The sequence below is a fragment of the Bombina bombina genome, chromosome 4 (genome assembly GCF_027579735.1).
Source record: "Bombina bombina isolate aBomBom1 chromosome 4, aBomBom1.pri, whole genome shotgun sequence".
Taxonomy (NCBI): domain Eukaryota; kingdom Metazoa; phylum Chordata; class Amphibia; order Anura; family Bombinatoridae; genus Bombina; species Bombina bombina.
The window spans coordinates 1,097,966,286-1,097,984,201 of NC_069502.1; the positions used below are offsets into that span (position 1 = coordinate 1,097,966,286).

General features: G+C 36.6%; 1 protein-coding gene across 1 annotated transcript in view; it reads left to right on the forward strand.

Moving 5' to 3' along the window:
* Nucleotides 1–1,011: 1,011 nt before the first annotated feature.
* The window catches only part of HAAO (3-hydroxyanthranilate 3,4-dioxygenase), a 288,957-nt gene continuing 272,052 nt past the window's right edge, over nucleotides 1,012–17,916 (forward strand). The window contains exon 1 of the mRNA XM_053712312.1: nucleotides 1,012–1,204. Within this exon, the coding sequence (XP_053568287.1) occupies nucleotides 1,125–1,204 (80 nt within the window). The 5' untranslated portion in view covers nucleotides 1,012–1,124. The remainder of the gene's footprint in view (nucleotides 1,205–17,916) is intronic.

Consider the following 17,916-nt stretch of genomic DNA (forward strand, 5'->3'; position numbering starts at 1 on the left):
CTATAATCTATATCTATAATCTATATCTATAATCTATATCTATAATCTATATCTATAATCTATATCTATAATCTATATCATGTACTTCTATTATCAAATGTACTTTGTTCTCTAAGTATCCCTTGTTGGGAGCTAGCTGCTGGTTGGTGCCTGCAAACATTTGGCTCTTGTAATTGGCTAACTAGATGTGTTCATCTAGCTGCCAGTGTTCCTTCGGCAAAGCATAACTAGAGAATGAAGCAAATTTGATAATAGAAGTAAATTGGAAAGTTGATTAAAATTGCATTTTCTATCCGAATCATGAAATAACATGTTGGGGTTTTATGTCCTTTTAAGAATAAATAGAACCTATTCTACTGTATGTAAAGAACATCAGGTTAGCGCGTGAGCATGGGTGTTAGTTTATTTTTGCAGTTTGCGACCCTCCATTGACTTCTATGGGAAAATACACTAATGTGGTCGCAATGTTCAAAGTTCAACTTTTTGTGCATGCCGGGTTTTCGCTTGATCATTTTAATTTCAACTTGTAATGGGAGTTCAACCCAGCACATGCAAAATGGTGCTCCACTCATAATCTAGCCCTGTATTGGGTTGTGGTTTCAGTTAGCAAAAACATATACAAAAATACACACAAAGCAACAATTTCATATACATTTTAAACTCTGCAGCTGGTATAACAAGTAATTCGAAACACATTAGGGAGAAACCAATTTTAGAGTGCACTGTCCCTTTAATCATTTATCCAATTTCCCAACCTTAGAGGTCTTTGCTGCATTGTTTGTGGGCAAAACTGTCCTGGTTGCCTTTATTTTTTTTTTTTAGAGAAAATCAGATTTTTAATAACAATGCACGTCCACTCTCAGTTCTTGTTTTTTATCTAGCTGTGCACACAAAGCATAGCATTATAAAACATGTTTATTTCACTATAGACATTGTCAATCTTTAAACTGCAAGTAGTGAAACTGTTCTCTCTAACCTTTGGTCAGTAAACAAAGAATTGTGCATATACAGGAGATTTCAGTTTAGAGCAAAAAGCTTTTATGTGAATAGATTTCAGTACATCTCATTTCTATTTTTTGCTTTAAAGTGTTTTCTTTCTGTAACAGTTACGTTTTTGAGCCTTCATGGAGTTTCTTACTAACACAGAAAAATGGATAAAAGAGAACAAACAATATTTTCTACCACCAGTTTGCAATAAACTTATGTAAGTACAGAACTGCTACTTCTATTTTTACAGTAATTATAAATCTACATTAGTTTCTTTAAATTCACTTATTTTTGTTAAAAATTATAGATATAATGAGCTTGTAATCTATTTAGTTATTTAATTTATTGGTGTAAAATCCTAATTTAAAGAAAGACGTGTAATTCTAATGGTACAATGTGTTTAAGCAGAATCCTGTATAAAAAATGTAGCTACTCACAAAAGTAAAGCCATAGTGTAGCACATTATGAAACAGTAAAATTTTTTTTCTCCCCATTAACCCCTTCGCTACTGTGAATTCCAGAGAAAAACGTGTCCAAAGTACCGAATGTTTTAGAATTTTTGCTATCACTCTGTTTTAACTGTATATATGTAATATATGTATATAGATATAGATTTATTATTATTTTTGTATATATATATATATATAACATAATTTATGTAAGAACTTACCTGATAAATTCATTTCTTTCATATTAACAAGAGTCCATGAGCTAGTGACGTATGGGATATACATTCCTACCAGGAGGGGCAAAGTTTCCCAAACCTTAAAATGCCTATAAATACACCCCTCACCACACCCACAAATCAGTTTAACGAATAGCCAAGAAGTGGGGTGATAAGAAAAAGTGCGAAGCATATAAAATAAGGAATTGGAATAATTGTGCTTTATACAAAAAAATCATAACCACCACAAAAAAGGGTGGGCCTCATGGACTCTTGTTAATATGAAAGAAATGAATTTATCAGGTAAGTTCTTACATAAATTATGTTTTCTTTCATGTAATTAACAAGAGTCCATGAGCTAGTGACGTATGGGATAATGACTACCCAAGATGTGGATCTTTCCACACAAGAGTCACTAGAGAGGGAGGGATAAAATAAAGACAGCCAATTCCTGCTGAAAATAATCCACACCCAAAATAAAGTTTAACAAAAAACATAAGCAGAAGATTCAAACTGAAACCGCTGCCTGAAGAACTTTCCTACCAAAAACTGCTTCAGAAGAAGAAAATACATCAAAATGGTAGAATTTAGTAAAAGTATGCAAAGAAGACCAAGTTGCTGCTTTGCAGATCTGGTCAACCGAAGCTTCATTCCTAAACGCCCAGGAAGTAGATACTGACCTAGTAGAATGAGCTGTAATTCTTTGAGGCGGAGTTTTACCCGACTCAACATAGGCAAGATGAATTAAAGATTTCAACCAAGATGCCAAAGAAATGGCAGAAGCTTTCTGGCCTTTCCTAGAACCGGAAAAGATAACAAATAGACTAGAAGTCTTACGGAAAGATTTCGTAGCTTCAACATAATATTTCAAAGCTCTAACAACATCCAAAGAATGCAATGATTTCTCCTTAGAATTCTTAGGATTAGGACATAATGAAGGAACCACAATTTCTCTACTAATGTTGTTGGAATTCACAACTTTAGGTAAAAATTCAAAAGAAGTTCGCAACACCGCCTTATCCTGATGAAAAATCAGAAAAGGAGACTCACACGAAAGAGCAGATAATTCAGAAACTCTTCTAGCAGAAGAGATGGCCAAAAGGAACAAAACTTTCCAAGAAAGTAATTTAATGTCCAATGAATGCATAGGTTCAAACGGAGGAGCTTGAAGAGCTCCCAGAACCAAATTCAAACTCCAAGGAGGAGAAATTGACTTAATGACAGGTTTTATACGAACCAAAGCTTGTACAAAACAATGAATATCAGGAAGAATAGCAATCTTTCTGTGAAAAAGAACAGAAAGAGCAGAGATTTGTCCTTTCAAAGAACTTGCGGACAAACCCTTATCCAAACCATCCTGACGAAATTGTAAAATTCTCGGTATTCTAAAAGAATGCCAAGAAAAATGATGAGAAAGACACCATGAAATATAAATCTTCCAGACTCTATAATATATCTCTCGAGATACAGATTTACGAGCCTGTAACATAGTATTAATCACGGAGTCAGAGAAACCTCTATGACCAAGAATCAAGCGTTCAATCTCCATACCTTTAAATTTAAGGATTTCAGATCCGGATGGAAAAAAGGACCTTGTGACAGAAGGTCTGGTCTTAACGGAAGAGTCCATGGCTGGCAAGATGCCATCCGGACAAGATCCGCATACCAAAACCTGTGAGGCCATGCCGGAGCTATTAGCAGAACAAACGAGCATTCCCTCAGAATCTTGGAGATTACTCTTGGAAGAAGAACTAGAGGCGGAAAGATATAGGCAGGATGATACTTCCAAGGAAGTGATAATGCATCCACTGCCTCCGCCTGAGGATCCCGGGATCTGGACAGATACCTGGGAAGTTTCTTGTTTAGATGAGAGGCCATCAGATCTATCTCTGGGAGCCCCCACAATTGAACAATCTGAAGAAATACCTCTGGGTGAAGAGACCATTCGCCCGGATGCAACGTTTGGCGACTGAGATAATCCGCTTCCCAATTGTCTACACCTGGGATATGAACCGCAGAGATTAGACAGGAGCTGGATTCCGCCCAAACCAAAATTCGAGATACTTCTTTCATAGCCAGAGGACTGTGAGTCCCTCCTTGATGATTGATGTATGCCACAGTTGTGACATTGTCTGTCTGAAAACAAATGAACGATTCTCTCTTCAGAAGAGGCCAAAACTGAAGAGCTCTGAAAATTGCACGGAGTTCCAAAATATTGATCGGTAATCTCACCTCCTGAGATTCCCAAACTCCTTGTGCCGTCAGAGATCCCCACACAGCTCCCCAACCTGTGAGACTTGCATCTGTTGAAATTACAGTCCAGGTCGGAAGAACAAAAGAAGCCCCCTGAATTAAACGATGGTGATTTGTCCACCACGTTAGAGAGTGTCGAACAATCGGTTTTAAAGATATTAATTGAGATATCTTCGTGTAATCCCTGCACCATTGGTTCAGCATACAGAGCTGAAGAGGTCGCATGTGAAAACGAGCAAAGGGGATCGCGTCCGATGCAGCAGTCATAAGACCTAGAATTTCCATGCATAAGGCTACCGAAGGGAATGATTGTGACTGAAGGTTTCGACAAGCTGTAATCAATTTTAGACGTCTCTTGTCTGTTAAAGACAGAGTCATGGACACTGAATCTATCTGGAAACCCAGAAAGGTTACCCTTGTTTGAGGAATCAAAGAACTTTTTGGTAAATTGATCCTCCAACCATGATCTTGAAGAAACAACACAAGTCGATTCGTATGAGACTCTGCTAAATGTAAAGACGGAGCAAGTACCAAGATATCGTCCAAATAAGGAAATACCACAATACCCTGTTCTCTGATTACAGACAGAAGAGCACCGAGAATCTTTGTGAAAATTCTTGGAGCTGTAGCAAGGCCAAACGGTAGAGCCACAAATTGGTAATGCTTGTCTAGAAAAGAGAATCTCAGGAACTGATAATGATCTGGATGAATCGGAATATGCAGATATGCATCCTGTAAATCTATTGTGGACATATAATTCCCTTGCTGAACAAAAGGCAATATAGTCCTTACAGTTACCATCTTGAACGTTGGTATCCTTACATAACGATTCAATAATTTTAGATCCAGAACTGGTCTGAAGGAATTCTCCTTCTTTGGTACAATGAAGAGATTTGAATAAAACCCCATCCCCTGTTCCGGAACTGGAACTGACATAATTACTCCAGCCAACTCTAGATCTGAAACACAATTCAGAAATGCTTGAGCTTTTACTGGATTTACTGGGACATGGGAAAGAAAAAATCTCTTTGCAGGAGGTCTCATCTTGAAACCAATTCTGTACCCTTCTGAAACAATGTTCTGAATCCAAAGATTGTGAACAGATTTGATCCAAATTTCTTTGAAAAAACGTAACCTGCCCCCTACCAGCTGAACTGGAATGAGGGCCGTACCTTCATGTGAACTTAGAAGCAGGCTTTGCCTTTCTAGCAGGCTTGGATTTATTCCAGACTGGAGATGGTTTCCAAACTGAAACTGCTCCTGAGGACGAAGGATCAGGCTTTTGTTCTTTGTTGAAACGAAAGGAACGAAAACGATTGTTAGCCCTGTTTTTACCTTTAGACTTTTTATCCTGTGGTAAAAAAGTTCCTTTCCCACCAGTAACAGTTGAAATAATAGAATCCAACTGAGAACCAAATAATTTGTTTCCCTGGAAAGAAATGGAAAGTAGAGTTGATTTAGAAGCCATATCAGCATTCCAAGTCTTAAGCCATAAAGCTCTTCTGGCTAAGATAGCCAGAGACATAAATCTAACATCAACTCTAATAATATCAAAAATGGCATCACAGATGAAATTATTAGCATGCTGGAGAAGAATAATAATATCATGAGAATCACGATTTGTTACTTGTTGCGCTAGAGTTTCCAACCAAAAAGTTGAAGCTGCAGCAACATCAGCCAATGATATAGCAGGTCTAAGAAGATTACCTGAACATAGATAAGCTTTTCTTAGAAAAGATTCAATTTTTCTATCTAAAGGATCCTTAAACGAGGTACCATCTGACGTAGGAATGGTAGTACGTTTAGCAAGGGTAGAAATAGCCCCATCAACTTTAGGGATTTTGTCCCAAAATTCTAACCTGTCAGGCGGAACAGGATATAATTGCTTAAAACGTTTAGAAGGAGTAAATGAATTACCCAATTTATCCCATTCCTTAGCAATTACTGCAGAAATAGCATTAGGAACAGGAAAGACTTCTGGAATAACCGCAGGAGCTTTAAAAACCTTATCCAAACGTATAGAATTAGTATCAAGAGGACTAGAATCCTCTATTTCTAAAGCAATTAGTACTTCTTTAAGTAAAGAGCGAATAAATTCCATCTTAAATAAATATGAAGATTTATCAGCATCAATCTCTGAGACAGAATCCTCTGAACTAGAAGAGTCCAAAGAATCAGAATGATGGTGTTCATTTAAAAATTCATCTGTAGAGAGAGAAGATTTAAAAGACTTTTTACGTTTACTAGAAGGAGAAATAACAGACAAAGCCTTCTTTATGGATTCAGAAACAAAATCTCTTATGTTATCAGGAACATTCTGCACCTTAGATGTTGAGGGAACTGCAACAGGCAATGGTACATCACTAAAGGAAATATTATCTGCTTTAACAAGTTTGTCATGACAATTATTACAAACAACAGCTGGAGAAATAGCTACCAAAAGTTTACAGCAGATACACTTAGCTTTGGTAGATCCAGCAGGCAGTGGTTTTCCTGTAGTATCTTCTGGCTCAGATGCAACGTGAGACATCTTGCAATATGTAAGAGAAAAAACAACATATAAAGCAAAATAAATCAAATTCCTTATAAGACAGTTTCAGGAATGGGAAAAAAATGCCAAACATCAAGCTTCTAGCAACCAGAAGCAAATGAAAATGAGACTGAAATAATGTGGAGACAAAAACGACGCCCATATTTTTTGGCGCCAAATAAGACGCCCACATTATTTGGCGCCTAAATGCTTTTGGCGCCAAAAATGACGCCACATCCGGAACGCCGACATCTTTGGCGCAAAATAACGTCAAAAAATGACGCAACTTCCGGCGACACGTATGACGCCGGAAACGGAAATGAATTTTTGCGCCAAAAAAATCCGCGCCAAAAATGACGCAATAAAATGAAGCATTTTCAGCCCCCGCGAGCCTAACAGCCCACAGGGAAAAAAGTCAAATTTTTGAGGTAAGACAAAATATGATAATTTAAAGCATAATCCCAAATATGAAACTGACTGTCTGGAAATAAGGAAAGTTGAACATTCTGAGTCAAGGCAAATAAATGTTTGAATACATATATTTAGAACTTTATAAATAAAGTGCCCAACCATAGCTTAGAGTGTCACAGAAAATAAGACTTACTTACCCCAGGACACTCATCTACATGTTTGTAGAAAGCCAAACCAGTACTGAAACGAGAATCAGTAGAGGAAATGGTAAATATAAGAGTATATCGTCGATCTGAAAAGGGAGGTAAGAGATGAATCTCTACGACCGATAACAGAGAACCTTATGAAATAGACCCCGTAGAAGGAGATCACTGCATTCAATAGGCAATACTCTCCTCACATCCCTCTGACATTCACTGCACGCTGAGAGGAAAACCGGGCTCCAACTTGCTGCGGAGCGCATATCAACGTAGAATCTAGCACAAACTTACTTCACCACCTCCCTTGGAGGCAAAGTTTGTAAAACTGATTTGTGGGTGTGGTGAGGGGTGTATTTATAGGCATTTTAAGGTTTGGGAAACTTTGCCCCTCCTGGTAGGAATGTATATCCCATACGTCACTAGCTCATGGACTCTTGTTAATTACATGAAAGAAATATATATATGTATATATATATACTGTGAATGGAAAATTGCTAGTAGCGTAGTGTTGCTCTTGTGTACCTCAATTAAGTACACTACAAATTACCAACTTTTATGTATTAAATAAGAGAAGGATATTAATGCATGTGGTGCAGACGCATAAAAATTTATATCAACAAACCAATAGAGAGAAAAGAGATTTATAATAAAATCTCATAAAAGACTGGGAATTCAGCACTTTTTAAGAATAAATCAAACGCAATTTGCATTTTAAAGTGGTAGTATTTATTCACGCATCTCGCTGAGTGCAGGTTCAACAAACTTGGCAACTTGTTTGCAATAGTGAAAAGTGCACTAAAACTATTTAATTACATAAAAACAGTGCATTGACACACTGAACTTACTATGGACCGGTCCATATGACAAAACAAACTTCCGTGCGGAGGAACACACTCTAATATAAATTACGTAGAAAACCCAAATAGCAAAAGATATGGATAAATAGGTGGTTAAATGCATATAATGCAGCTCTTGATAGAGAATGTACAGACCAAATCGGTTTTAGTGAACTGAACATACCAAGTATTTGCATATATGCATATCCACCTATACCATAAAGCTATTATTGTTATAATTCAATTCAACACTCAAGTACAACATCATAGAATATTATGCAGAGTACTACAACCTTATATAGCATCAATGGAAATGTAACGGTTCAGCAATACCTCAAAATTAGATAAACATATCCTTCTAGGTTGTTACAAATAGAGTAGCCAAAGGTGTATAAGGTATTGAATTCTCTCAGAGTTGTGGAGATCTTAAGTGGCAACTTGCAGAAAGTGATTTGCAAAACCGCATATGAGCCAGTAAGTAAAAGAGATATAGAGTCATGCGGCACATTAAGCAAAAGATAGTTAGTAGCTGAATCCCTCTGTCAACTGCACCCAGCCTGGTCGAGTCACAGCAGAGTAAAGACAGGAAAGTTAAGCAAGATTAAGGCAAAATCAGATACAGGAGGATACTGGGTATTTAGATCGTATCCCTCTGTTGACTACACCTGATTACTGTCCGCTTGAACCTCGTTTCCTTCCGTGGGACTGATGATTTTTCACATCAATGTAGAGTCTGCTGTGTAGTTGGTCTCTGAATCTCTTATGCCGTTCTTTATGAGAATTCAAGACTCCAAGAGTATCACGGCTCTCAAACTTTGTTGCACGCCCAAGTATCGCCACTCTGTTCCATCAGCAAACAAGTATGTCAGGTCACATGGGAACGGTCAGCCAATTGCCGACGCGTGTTTCACCCCCTTTTCACAGGAGAGACGGGGCTTCCTCAGGGCTGTATATATATATACAGCCCTGAGGAAACATAGCATATATATATATATATATATACAGCCCTGAGGAAACATAACATATGTTTCCTCAGGGCTGTATATATATATACAGCCCTGAGGAAACATATATATATATATATATAGCTATGTTTATCATCTTCTAAAATGATGTAATGGGATAACTCTCATTTAGTATGGCCGAACTGCTCAAATTCGACCCACACAATAATAATAATTATTATTATTATTATCGGTTATTTGTAGAGCGCCAACAGATTCCGCAGCGCTGTACAAATGTGTGTGTGTGTGTGTGTATATATATATATATATATATATATATATATATATATATATATATATGTATGTGTGTATATATGTATGTGTGTATATATGTATGTGTGTATATATGTGTGTGTATATATGTGTGTGTATATATGTGTGTGTATATATGTGTGTGTATATATGTGTGTGTATATATGTGTGTGTATATATATGTGTGTATATGTATGTGTATATATATGTGTATATATATGTATATATATGTATGTATATATATATATATATTTATAATTAGACAACTTAAGGTATTAATTTAGGGCCATAGGGTATATATTTCATGTCCCCATTTCACTGCTAAATGCATTCATATAAAAAAAGTTAATGTTTTCACAAAGTTTGTGTTTCTCACTGAAATTATTAACACAACTAATATAGTCATAAAACAAATGGTTGTAAAAGCTTTTCTGGGATCCCCTTCATTCAGAAATGACAGACATGCATGGCTTTGGTATTAATTTTTGGTAATTAGAAGGCCGCTAACTTTAGCTGTGAACCACACTTCTGAAATTCCTGGCAGTTTATACATATATTTTTACATGAAGCTCCTGTGTTGTCCTTCATTTACACCTGGATAGCTAGTGTGCACCTCCTAACTTTTGTATTTCACTTGTTCATGAGGCCGTAGATGAGTTTTCCGGGTTGCTCAGAATACCCAGTCTGCGTGATCAGCACGGTTTGTGCATTACCAATGTGAGTGGATTTTTGTTCTATTTCATATCCTGGTTATTTCCATAATTTGCTACAAGGCGCCTCCTGTTTTATATTTTCCAGAGTGCTAAGATGGGCGAAGCCTTTGAATCCAAAGATCCTTCTGTATGAATATCTAAGGGACTATTTGTGTTCATTATATATTGTTTATTTTCTTTGGTTTTTATTTTGATTATTTAAATTGATTGTTATATATTGTCTTTTTAATGAGTCCCCTATTTAGTTATTTTGGCTACGTCTTTACAACTCCCACTAGTAACCACCATCTTAGTACTGGCAGCCAGTCAGTATTATGATTATTTTTTTTTTTTTTTCTGAAATGATGTGGTTCCTCCTCAACTTTCCACCTCCCTGATCCCTCCCAAATAGCTCTCTTCCCTTCTCACTGCAATGCCATGTTTATTACTGTCAGTCTGCCAGTATGCAGTCTGTAGTTTAGTGTCCACCTCCCCATCTCTTCCTGAGATCATATTTTTCTGTAGTGAAAGGACTAGGGATGGGAGAATATTTTGCAACATTTGAAAAATGTAACAAACTTTAACACATTCATTCGTTTGTTTCAAATTTGTAATGTTTGTACAACATTCTAACATTTGTTTAATGTAATAGTATTTCTAGGGCTTTCTTTAAATGTAATATTCTATTCAAATTTTTCTAATTCGATTCTAATTATGCAATATTGAAATTTGAGAAATTCACATCTATATATTTGTAATAGTATTTCTAATGCTCTCTTTAAATGTAATATTCAAATTATGCAATATTCAAAATAGAGATATTCAAATTGATTTATTTGTATATATTATGTATCAGTTTACTAAATTCCCTACCACATGAACTATTGAACTTCTGAATAGTATTTGTTAAATGGAATGTTACATTCAAAATTTCAAATCTGGATATTGGATCTAATTATAAACATTCAAAAATGAAAGTATTATTCGAAAACTGGAAATAACATTTGATTAGAGAATTTTAATGGATTTTCATTCCATGTCTAAATTTACACTTTTAGCACATTCACCCATCCCTAGTAGCAAACCCCTCTCCCTCCTCCTCTCATGATGAGCTGCCCTCCTGCTGTTGTCCATAACTCCCACACCTCTCTCTGACACCACCCCACTGATACAGACCACTGTCTGCGTTACTGTCTGTATTGGATCTGCCTTCATATGGTAACACAACAGATCAGTGCTCCCTTGCCATATGAAGGCAGATGCATTCTGTCCCTAGCTGTGGTCCCATGTGCCACAGTGTTGCATGTAGGTACTGAGCAAAGGATATGCCTAATTAAACAACTTTGCAACATACTTTTATTATTTATTTTGCCTCCTTTTCATTTAATTTAGCTCTCAAAATTTAGAATTTTCTAATTCTTAGAATTTATAATTCACCCCGCTCACTTCTCAAGGCAATCCATGCTAGCTCTAGCTGATAAAAACTGCAAAACAATGTACGATATACTAACATTATGACCATAGCTTGCCATTTACTCGTCAGCAACACAAAATAAGTTTCTTGTAATCACACCTTTAATTTAAATTGCAAATATTTTTAGGGATTCCTGTGTTGGAGAGACAAATTCTGATAACTAAGGTTAAAATAAAGGATATCTCATAACCTACACAACATATCTAAAAGGAAGAAAAGTGAGCACTAAAGTTAAATAGAGTCATGCATCTTCTACTTTTTGCTGCTTAACATTTCAGTATAAATGTTAATCCCTCCCAGTTTCCATGCTTAAATGACAGAGGCATATTTGGCATTTTTTGCTTTGCATTGGTTTTACCAAGATTATCTGCTATTTTATTAAGTGCACCAATATAAGCCAAATACTATAAGGATGGAATTATTGGTTTAAAATGAAATGTTTGCTATGCTTGGACTGTAAGTATAATAGCAGTCCTTTACTATGAGACATTTAGACACTTAACCCTCTTAATGCATGTGATGATACATGGTTGCCATCCACACAAAGCTTTTTTGCTCAGATGATAACATGTTGTAATCTCGGGGGGGGGACACTTTCGGAGCTAATCGTTCCCCTCTCTTACCAGGGAACTATAAGATGGCCAAGTGGGAAACACTTTCGGAAGCTAATCGTCCCTCACTCTTACTAGGGTACTATGAGGTGGCCAAGTGACCCAGCATTGTTTTAAATCCCAGAAACCCCTCTTTAAAATAAAGCCCCTATATACGTTTTAATAGCTAGGTGATCATTTAAAAGTCAGGTGATCACAAAATGCACATACTTATATTTTGTGAAATTTTTGCACATTCTCAGTAGGAGATGGTGCCTCAGAAAGTGTGCATATTAAAATATTGTGCACATCTAAATAATGGAAGTAAATCGTAAAGGTGTTTAAAATTGTGTGCTCTATCTGAATCTTAAAAGTTTAATTTTAAGTACATTGTACTTGTATATTCTGCTTTTTTTTTTTTGTAGTTCAGATTTTTAAATATGACATTTTGCTGGATACACTAAAGTCCTCTGGGTCAGCAAGACCTTATAGCATGCTCCAAGTTCAATGTGAGGCTTTCTTACAAAGGAACAATCTCACCTTTTCTAGATAGCAGCAGTGACGGATACAGTACAATATTTTAGGTGCTGATTTGCACCTCTGCTGTTTCTTTTGTTTGAGACACAATGTTTAATCAGTTTATTCCTCAGGATACTTTCAAATAATGAGTTGATACGTAATTTATTTGTAGCTTATATTATAGCAGATTTGCAATTAGCACATTTAATAGCTCACTAATGCTTTTTACTTAATCTTAAAGGGACAATGTACTCCCCTTAATGTGTACCCAAACGTCTATTTTACCTGCTGGAATGCATGGGCCCGATCCGATATGCAGCGTCGCCCGCAAAAGCCGGCGACGCAAACTTTTGCACTGGTTTGGTATCACATATACGGCGTAACCTAGAAGCTATATTAAAATTATTAACCCCTAATCTAATCCCCCTACGCCGCCGCCAGCTATATTAAAATTATTAACCCCTAATTTAATCCCCCTACTCCGCCACCAGCTATATTAAAATTATTAACCCCTAATTTAATCCCCCTACCCTGCCGCCAGCTATATTAAATTAACTAACCCCTAATCTAATCCCCCTATACTGCCGCCACCTATATTAAATTAATTAACCCCTAAAATACTAAACTATCCCTACCACTAAACCCAAGTCTAACCCTACAAATAGCCCTGAAAAGGCCTTTTTGCGTGGCATTACCCCAAAGTAAACAGCTCTATTGCCAGCCCTTAAAAGGGCTTTTTGCGGGGCTTTGCCCCAAAGTAATCAGCTCTTTTACCAGCCCTTAAAAGGGCTTTTGGCGGAGCATTGTCACAAAGTAATCAGCTCTTTTGCCTATAATCTAAATCCCCCTATACCGCCGCCACCTATAATAAATGTATTACCCCCTAATCTATTCCCCTACACCACCGCCACCTATATTAAATAGATTAACCCCTAATCTGACCCCCCTACACCGACGCCACCTATATTATCTATATTAACCCTAATTATATTAGGGTTAATATAGTTAATATAGTTAATATATTATATATATTAAGTATAATAACCCTATCTAACTCTAACACCCCTAATTAAATTCTAATTAAAATAAATCTAATATTATTAATTAAAATTTTCCTATTTAAATCTAAATACTTACCTATAAAATAAACCCTAAGATAGCTACAATGTAATTAATAATTACATTGTAGCTATTTTTGGGTTTATATTTATTTTACAGGTAACTTGGTATTTATTTTAACTAGGTACAATAGCTATAAAATAGTTCATAACTATTTTAATAGCTACCTTGTTAAAATAATTAACAATTTACCTGTAAAATAAATCCTAACCTAAGTTACAAATACACCTACACTATCAATAAATTAAATAAACTACAAATATCTAAACTAAAATACAATTAAATAAACTAAACTAAATTACAAAAAATATAAAAAGATTACAAGAATTTTAAGCTAATTACACGTATTCTAAGCCCCTTAATAAAATAACAAAGCCCCCCAAAATAAAAAAAATTCCCTACCCTAAACTAAATTACAAAAGTTAACAGCTCTATTACCAGCCCTTAAAAGGGCTTTTTGGGGGGCATGCCCCAAAGTATTCAGCTCTTTTTGCCTGTTAAAACCCCCCACAATACTACCACCCAAACCCCCCTTAAAAAACCAACACTAAGCCCCAGAAGATCTCCCTACCTTGAGTCGTCTTCACCCAGCCGGGCCGAACTCTTCATCCAATCTGGGCAGTCTTCATCCAAGCGGCAAAGAAGAGGTCCTCCATCGGGGTGAAGTTTTCCTCCAAGCGGCATCTTCAATCTTCTTGCTTCGGACCTCCGAAGCAGAACATCCAGCTGGCCTGACAACTGACAGACGAATGAAGTTTCCTTTTAAATGACGTCATCCAAGATGGCATCCCTCGAATTTCGATTGGCTGATAGGATTCTATCAGCCAATCGGAATTAAGGTAAGAAAAATCTGATTGGCTGATTCAATCAGCCAATCAGATTGAGCTTGCATTCTATTGACTGTTCCGATCAGCCAATAGAATGCGAGCTCAATCTGATTGGATCAGCCAATCGGATTGAACTTGAATCTGATTGGCTGATTGAATCAGCCAATCAGATTTTTCTTATCTTAATTCCTATTGGCTGATAGAATCCTATCAGCCAATTTAAATTCGAGGGATGCCATCTTGGATGATGTCATATAAAGGAAACTTCATTCGTCTGTCAGTCGTCGGGCCAGCTGGATGTTCCGCGTCGGAGGTCCGAAGAAAGAAGATTGAAGATGCCGCTTGGAGGAAAACTTCACCCTGATGGAGGACCTCTTCTTTGCCGCTTGGATGAAGACATCGCCGGATGGAAGACTTCTTCTTTGCCGCTTGGAGGAAGACTTCTTTGCCGCTTGGATGAAGACATCGCCTGGATTGGATGAAGAGTTTGGCCCGGCTGGGTGAAGACGACTCAAGGTAGGGAGAACTTCTGGGGCTTAGTGTTAGGTTTTTTTAAGGGGGGTATGGGTGGGTTTAGAGTAGGGGTATGTGGGTGGTGGGTTGTAATGTTGGGGGGTGGTATTGTGTTTGTTTTTTTTTACCGGCAAAAGAGCTGAATACTATGGGGCATGCCCTGTAAAAAGCCCTTTTAAGGGCTGGTAATAGAGCTGTTAACTTTTGTAATTTAGTTTAGGGTAGGGAAATTTTTTTTTATTTTTTTGGGGGGGCTTTGTTATTTTATTAGGGGGCTTAGAATAGGTGTAATTAGCTTAAAATTCTTGTAATCTTTTTTTTTTTTTTTTTTTTTGTAATTTAGTGTTAGTTTTTTTGTAATTTAGTTTAGTGTATTTAATTGTATTTTAGTTTAGATATTTGTAGTTTATTTAATTTATTGATAGTGTAAGTGTATTTGTAACTTATGTTAGGATTTATTTTACAGGTAAATTGTTAATTATTTTAACAAGGTAGATATTAAATAGTTATTAACTATTTAATAGATATTGTACCTAGTTAAAATAAATACCAAGTTACCTGTAAAATAAATATAAACCCTAAAATAGCTGCAATGTAATTATTAATTACATTGTAGCTATCTTACACCTAGATTTAGAGTTTTGCGTTAGAAGGGGTGCGTTAGCTACGAGTGTTTTTTTTTTTTCCCCGTACCTTTTAAACAACGCTGGTATTTAGAGTTCTCTGAATGGCTGCGTTAGGCTCCAAAAAGGGAGAGTACAGGCATATTTACTGCCACTTCAACTCTCAATACCAGCGTTGCTTACGGACGCGGCCAGCTTCAAAAACGTGCTTGTGCATGATTTCCCCATAGGAAACAATGGGGCAGTTTGATTTAAAAAAAAAACCTGCAAAAAAGCAGCGTTCAGCTCCTAACGCAGCCCCATTGTTTCCTATGGGGAAACACTTCCTAAGTCTGCACCTAACACCCTAACATGAACCCAGAGTCTAAACACCCCTAATCTTACTTATTAACCCCTAATCTGCCGCCCCCGCTATCGCTGACACCTGCATATTATTATTAACCCCTAATCTGCCGCTCTGTACACCGCCGCAACCTACATTATCCCTATGTACCCCTAATCTGCTGCCCCTAATATCGCTGACCCCTATATTATATTTATTACCCCCTAATCTGCCCCCCCAACGTTGCCGCTACCTACCTACACTTATTAACCCCTAATCTGCCGACCGGACCTCGCCGCCAATAAATAATAAATGTATTAACCCCTAAACCGCCTCACTCCCACCTCAAAAACCCTATAATAAATAGTATTAACCCCTAATCTGCCCTCCCTAACATCGCCGACACCTAACATCAAGTATTAACCCCTAATCTGCCGACCAGACCTCGCCGCTACTCTAATAAATGTATTAACCCCTAAAGCTAAGTCTAACCTTAACACTAACACCCCCCCTAAGTTAAATATAATTTTTATCTAACGAAATAAATGAACTCTTATTAAATAAATTAATCCTATTTAAAGCTAAATACTTACCTGTAAAATAAACCCTAATATAGCTACAATATAACGAATAATTATATTGTAGCTATTTTAGGATTTATATTTATTTTACTGGCAACTTTGTATTTATTTTAACTAGGTACAATAGCTATTAAATAGTTAATAACTATTTAATAGCTACCTAGTTAAAATAATTACAAAATTACCTGTAAAATAAATCCTAACCTAAGTTACAATTAAACCTAACACTACACTATCAATAAATTAATTAACTAAACTATCTACAATTAAATCAACTAAACTAAATTACAAAAAAACAAAACACTAAATTACAAAAAATAAAAAAATTACAAGAATTTTAAACTAATTACACCTACTCAAAGCTCCCCAAAATAAAAAAATGCCGGGTATCACCGATCCGTCCAGAAGAGGGTCCGAAGTCTTCATCCTATCCGGCAAGAAGAGGACATCCGGACCGGTAGACATGTTCATCCAGGCGGCGTCTTCTATCTTCATCCATCCGGCGTGGAGCGGGACCATCTTGAAGCAGCCGACGCCAATCAGATTTTTCCTACCTTAATTCCGATTGGCTGATAGAATCCTATCAGCCAATCGGAATTCGAGGGATGCCATCTTGGATGACATCATTTAAAGGAACCTTCATTCGTCGGGAGTCGCCGGAAGAAGAGGATGGATCCGCGTCGGCTGCTTCAAGATGGTCCCGCTCCGCGCCGGATGGATGAACATGTCTACCGGTCCGGATGTCCTCTTCTTGCCAGATAGGATGAAGACTTCGGAGCCTCTTCTGGACCTCTTCTTGCCGGATAGGATGAAGACTTCGGACCCTCTTCTGGACGGATCGGTGATACCCGGCGTGGTGAAGATAAGGTAGGGAGATCTTCAGGGGCTTAGTGTTAGGATTTTTAAGGGGTGTTTGGGTTAGATTAGGGGTATGTGGGTGGTGGGTTGTAATGTTGGAGGGGATATTGTATGTTTATTTAAATGCAAAAGAGCTGTTTTCTTTGGGGCATGCCCCACAAAAGGCCCTTTTAAGGGCTGGTAAGGTAAAAGAGCTGTTAAAGTTTTATTTTAGAATAGGGTAGGACATTTTTTTATTTTGGGTGGCTCTGTTATTTTTTAGGGGGCTTAGAGTAGGTGTAATTAGTTTAAAATTCTTGTAATCCTTTTTATTTTTTTGTAATTTAGTTTAGTTGATTTAATTGTAGATAGTTTAGTTAATTAATTTATTGATAGTGTAGTGTTAGGTTTAATTGTAATTTAGCTTTGAGTAGGTGTAATTAGTTTAAAATTCTTGTAATTTTTTTTATTTTTTGTAATTTAGTGTTTTGTTTTTTTGTAATTTAGTTTAGTTGATTTAATTGTATTTAATTGTAGATAGTTTAGTTAATTAATTTATTGATAGTGTAGTGTTAGGTTTAATTGTAACTTAGGTTAGGATTTATTTTACAGGTAATTTTGTAATTATTTTAACTAGGTAGCTATTAAATAGTAAATAACTATTTAATAGCTATTGTACCTA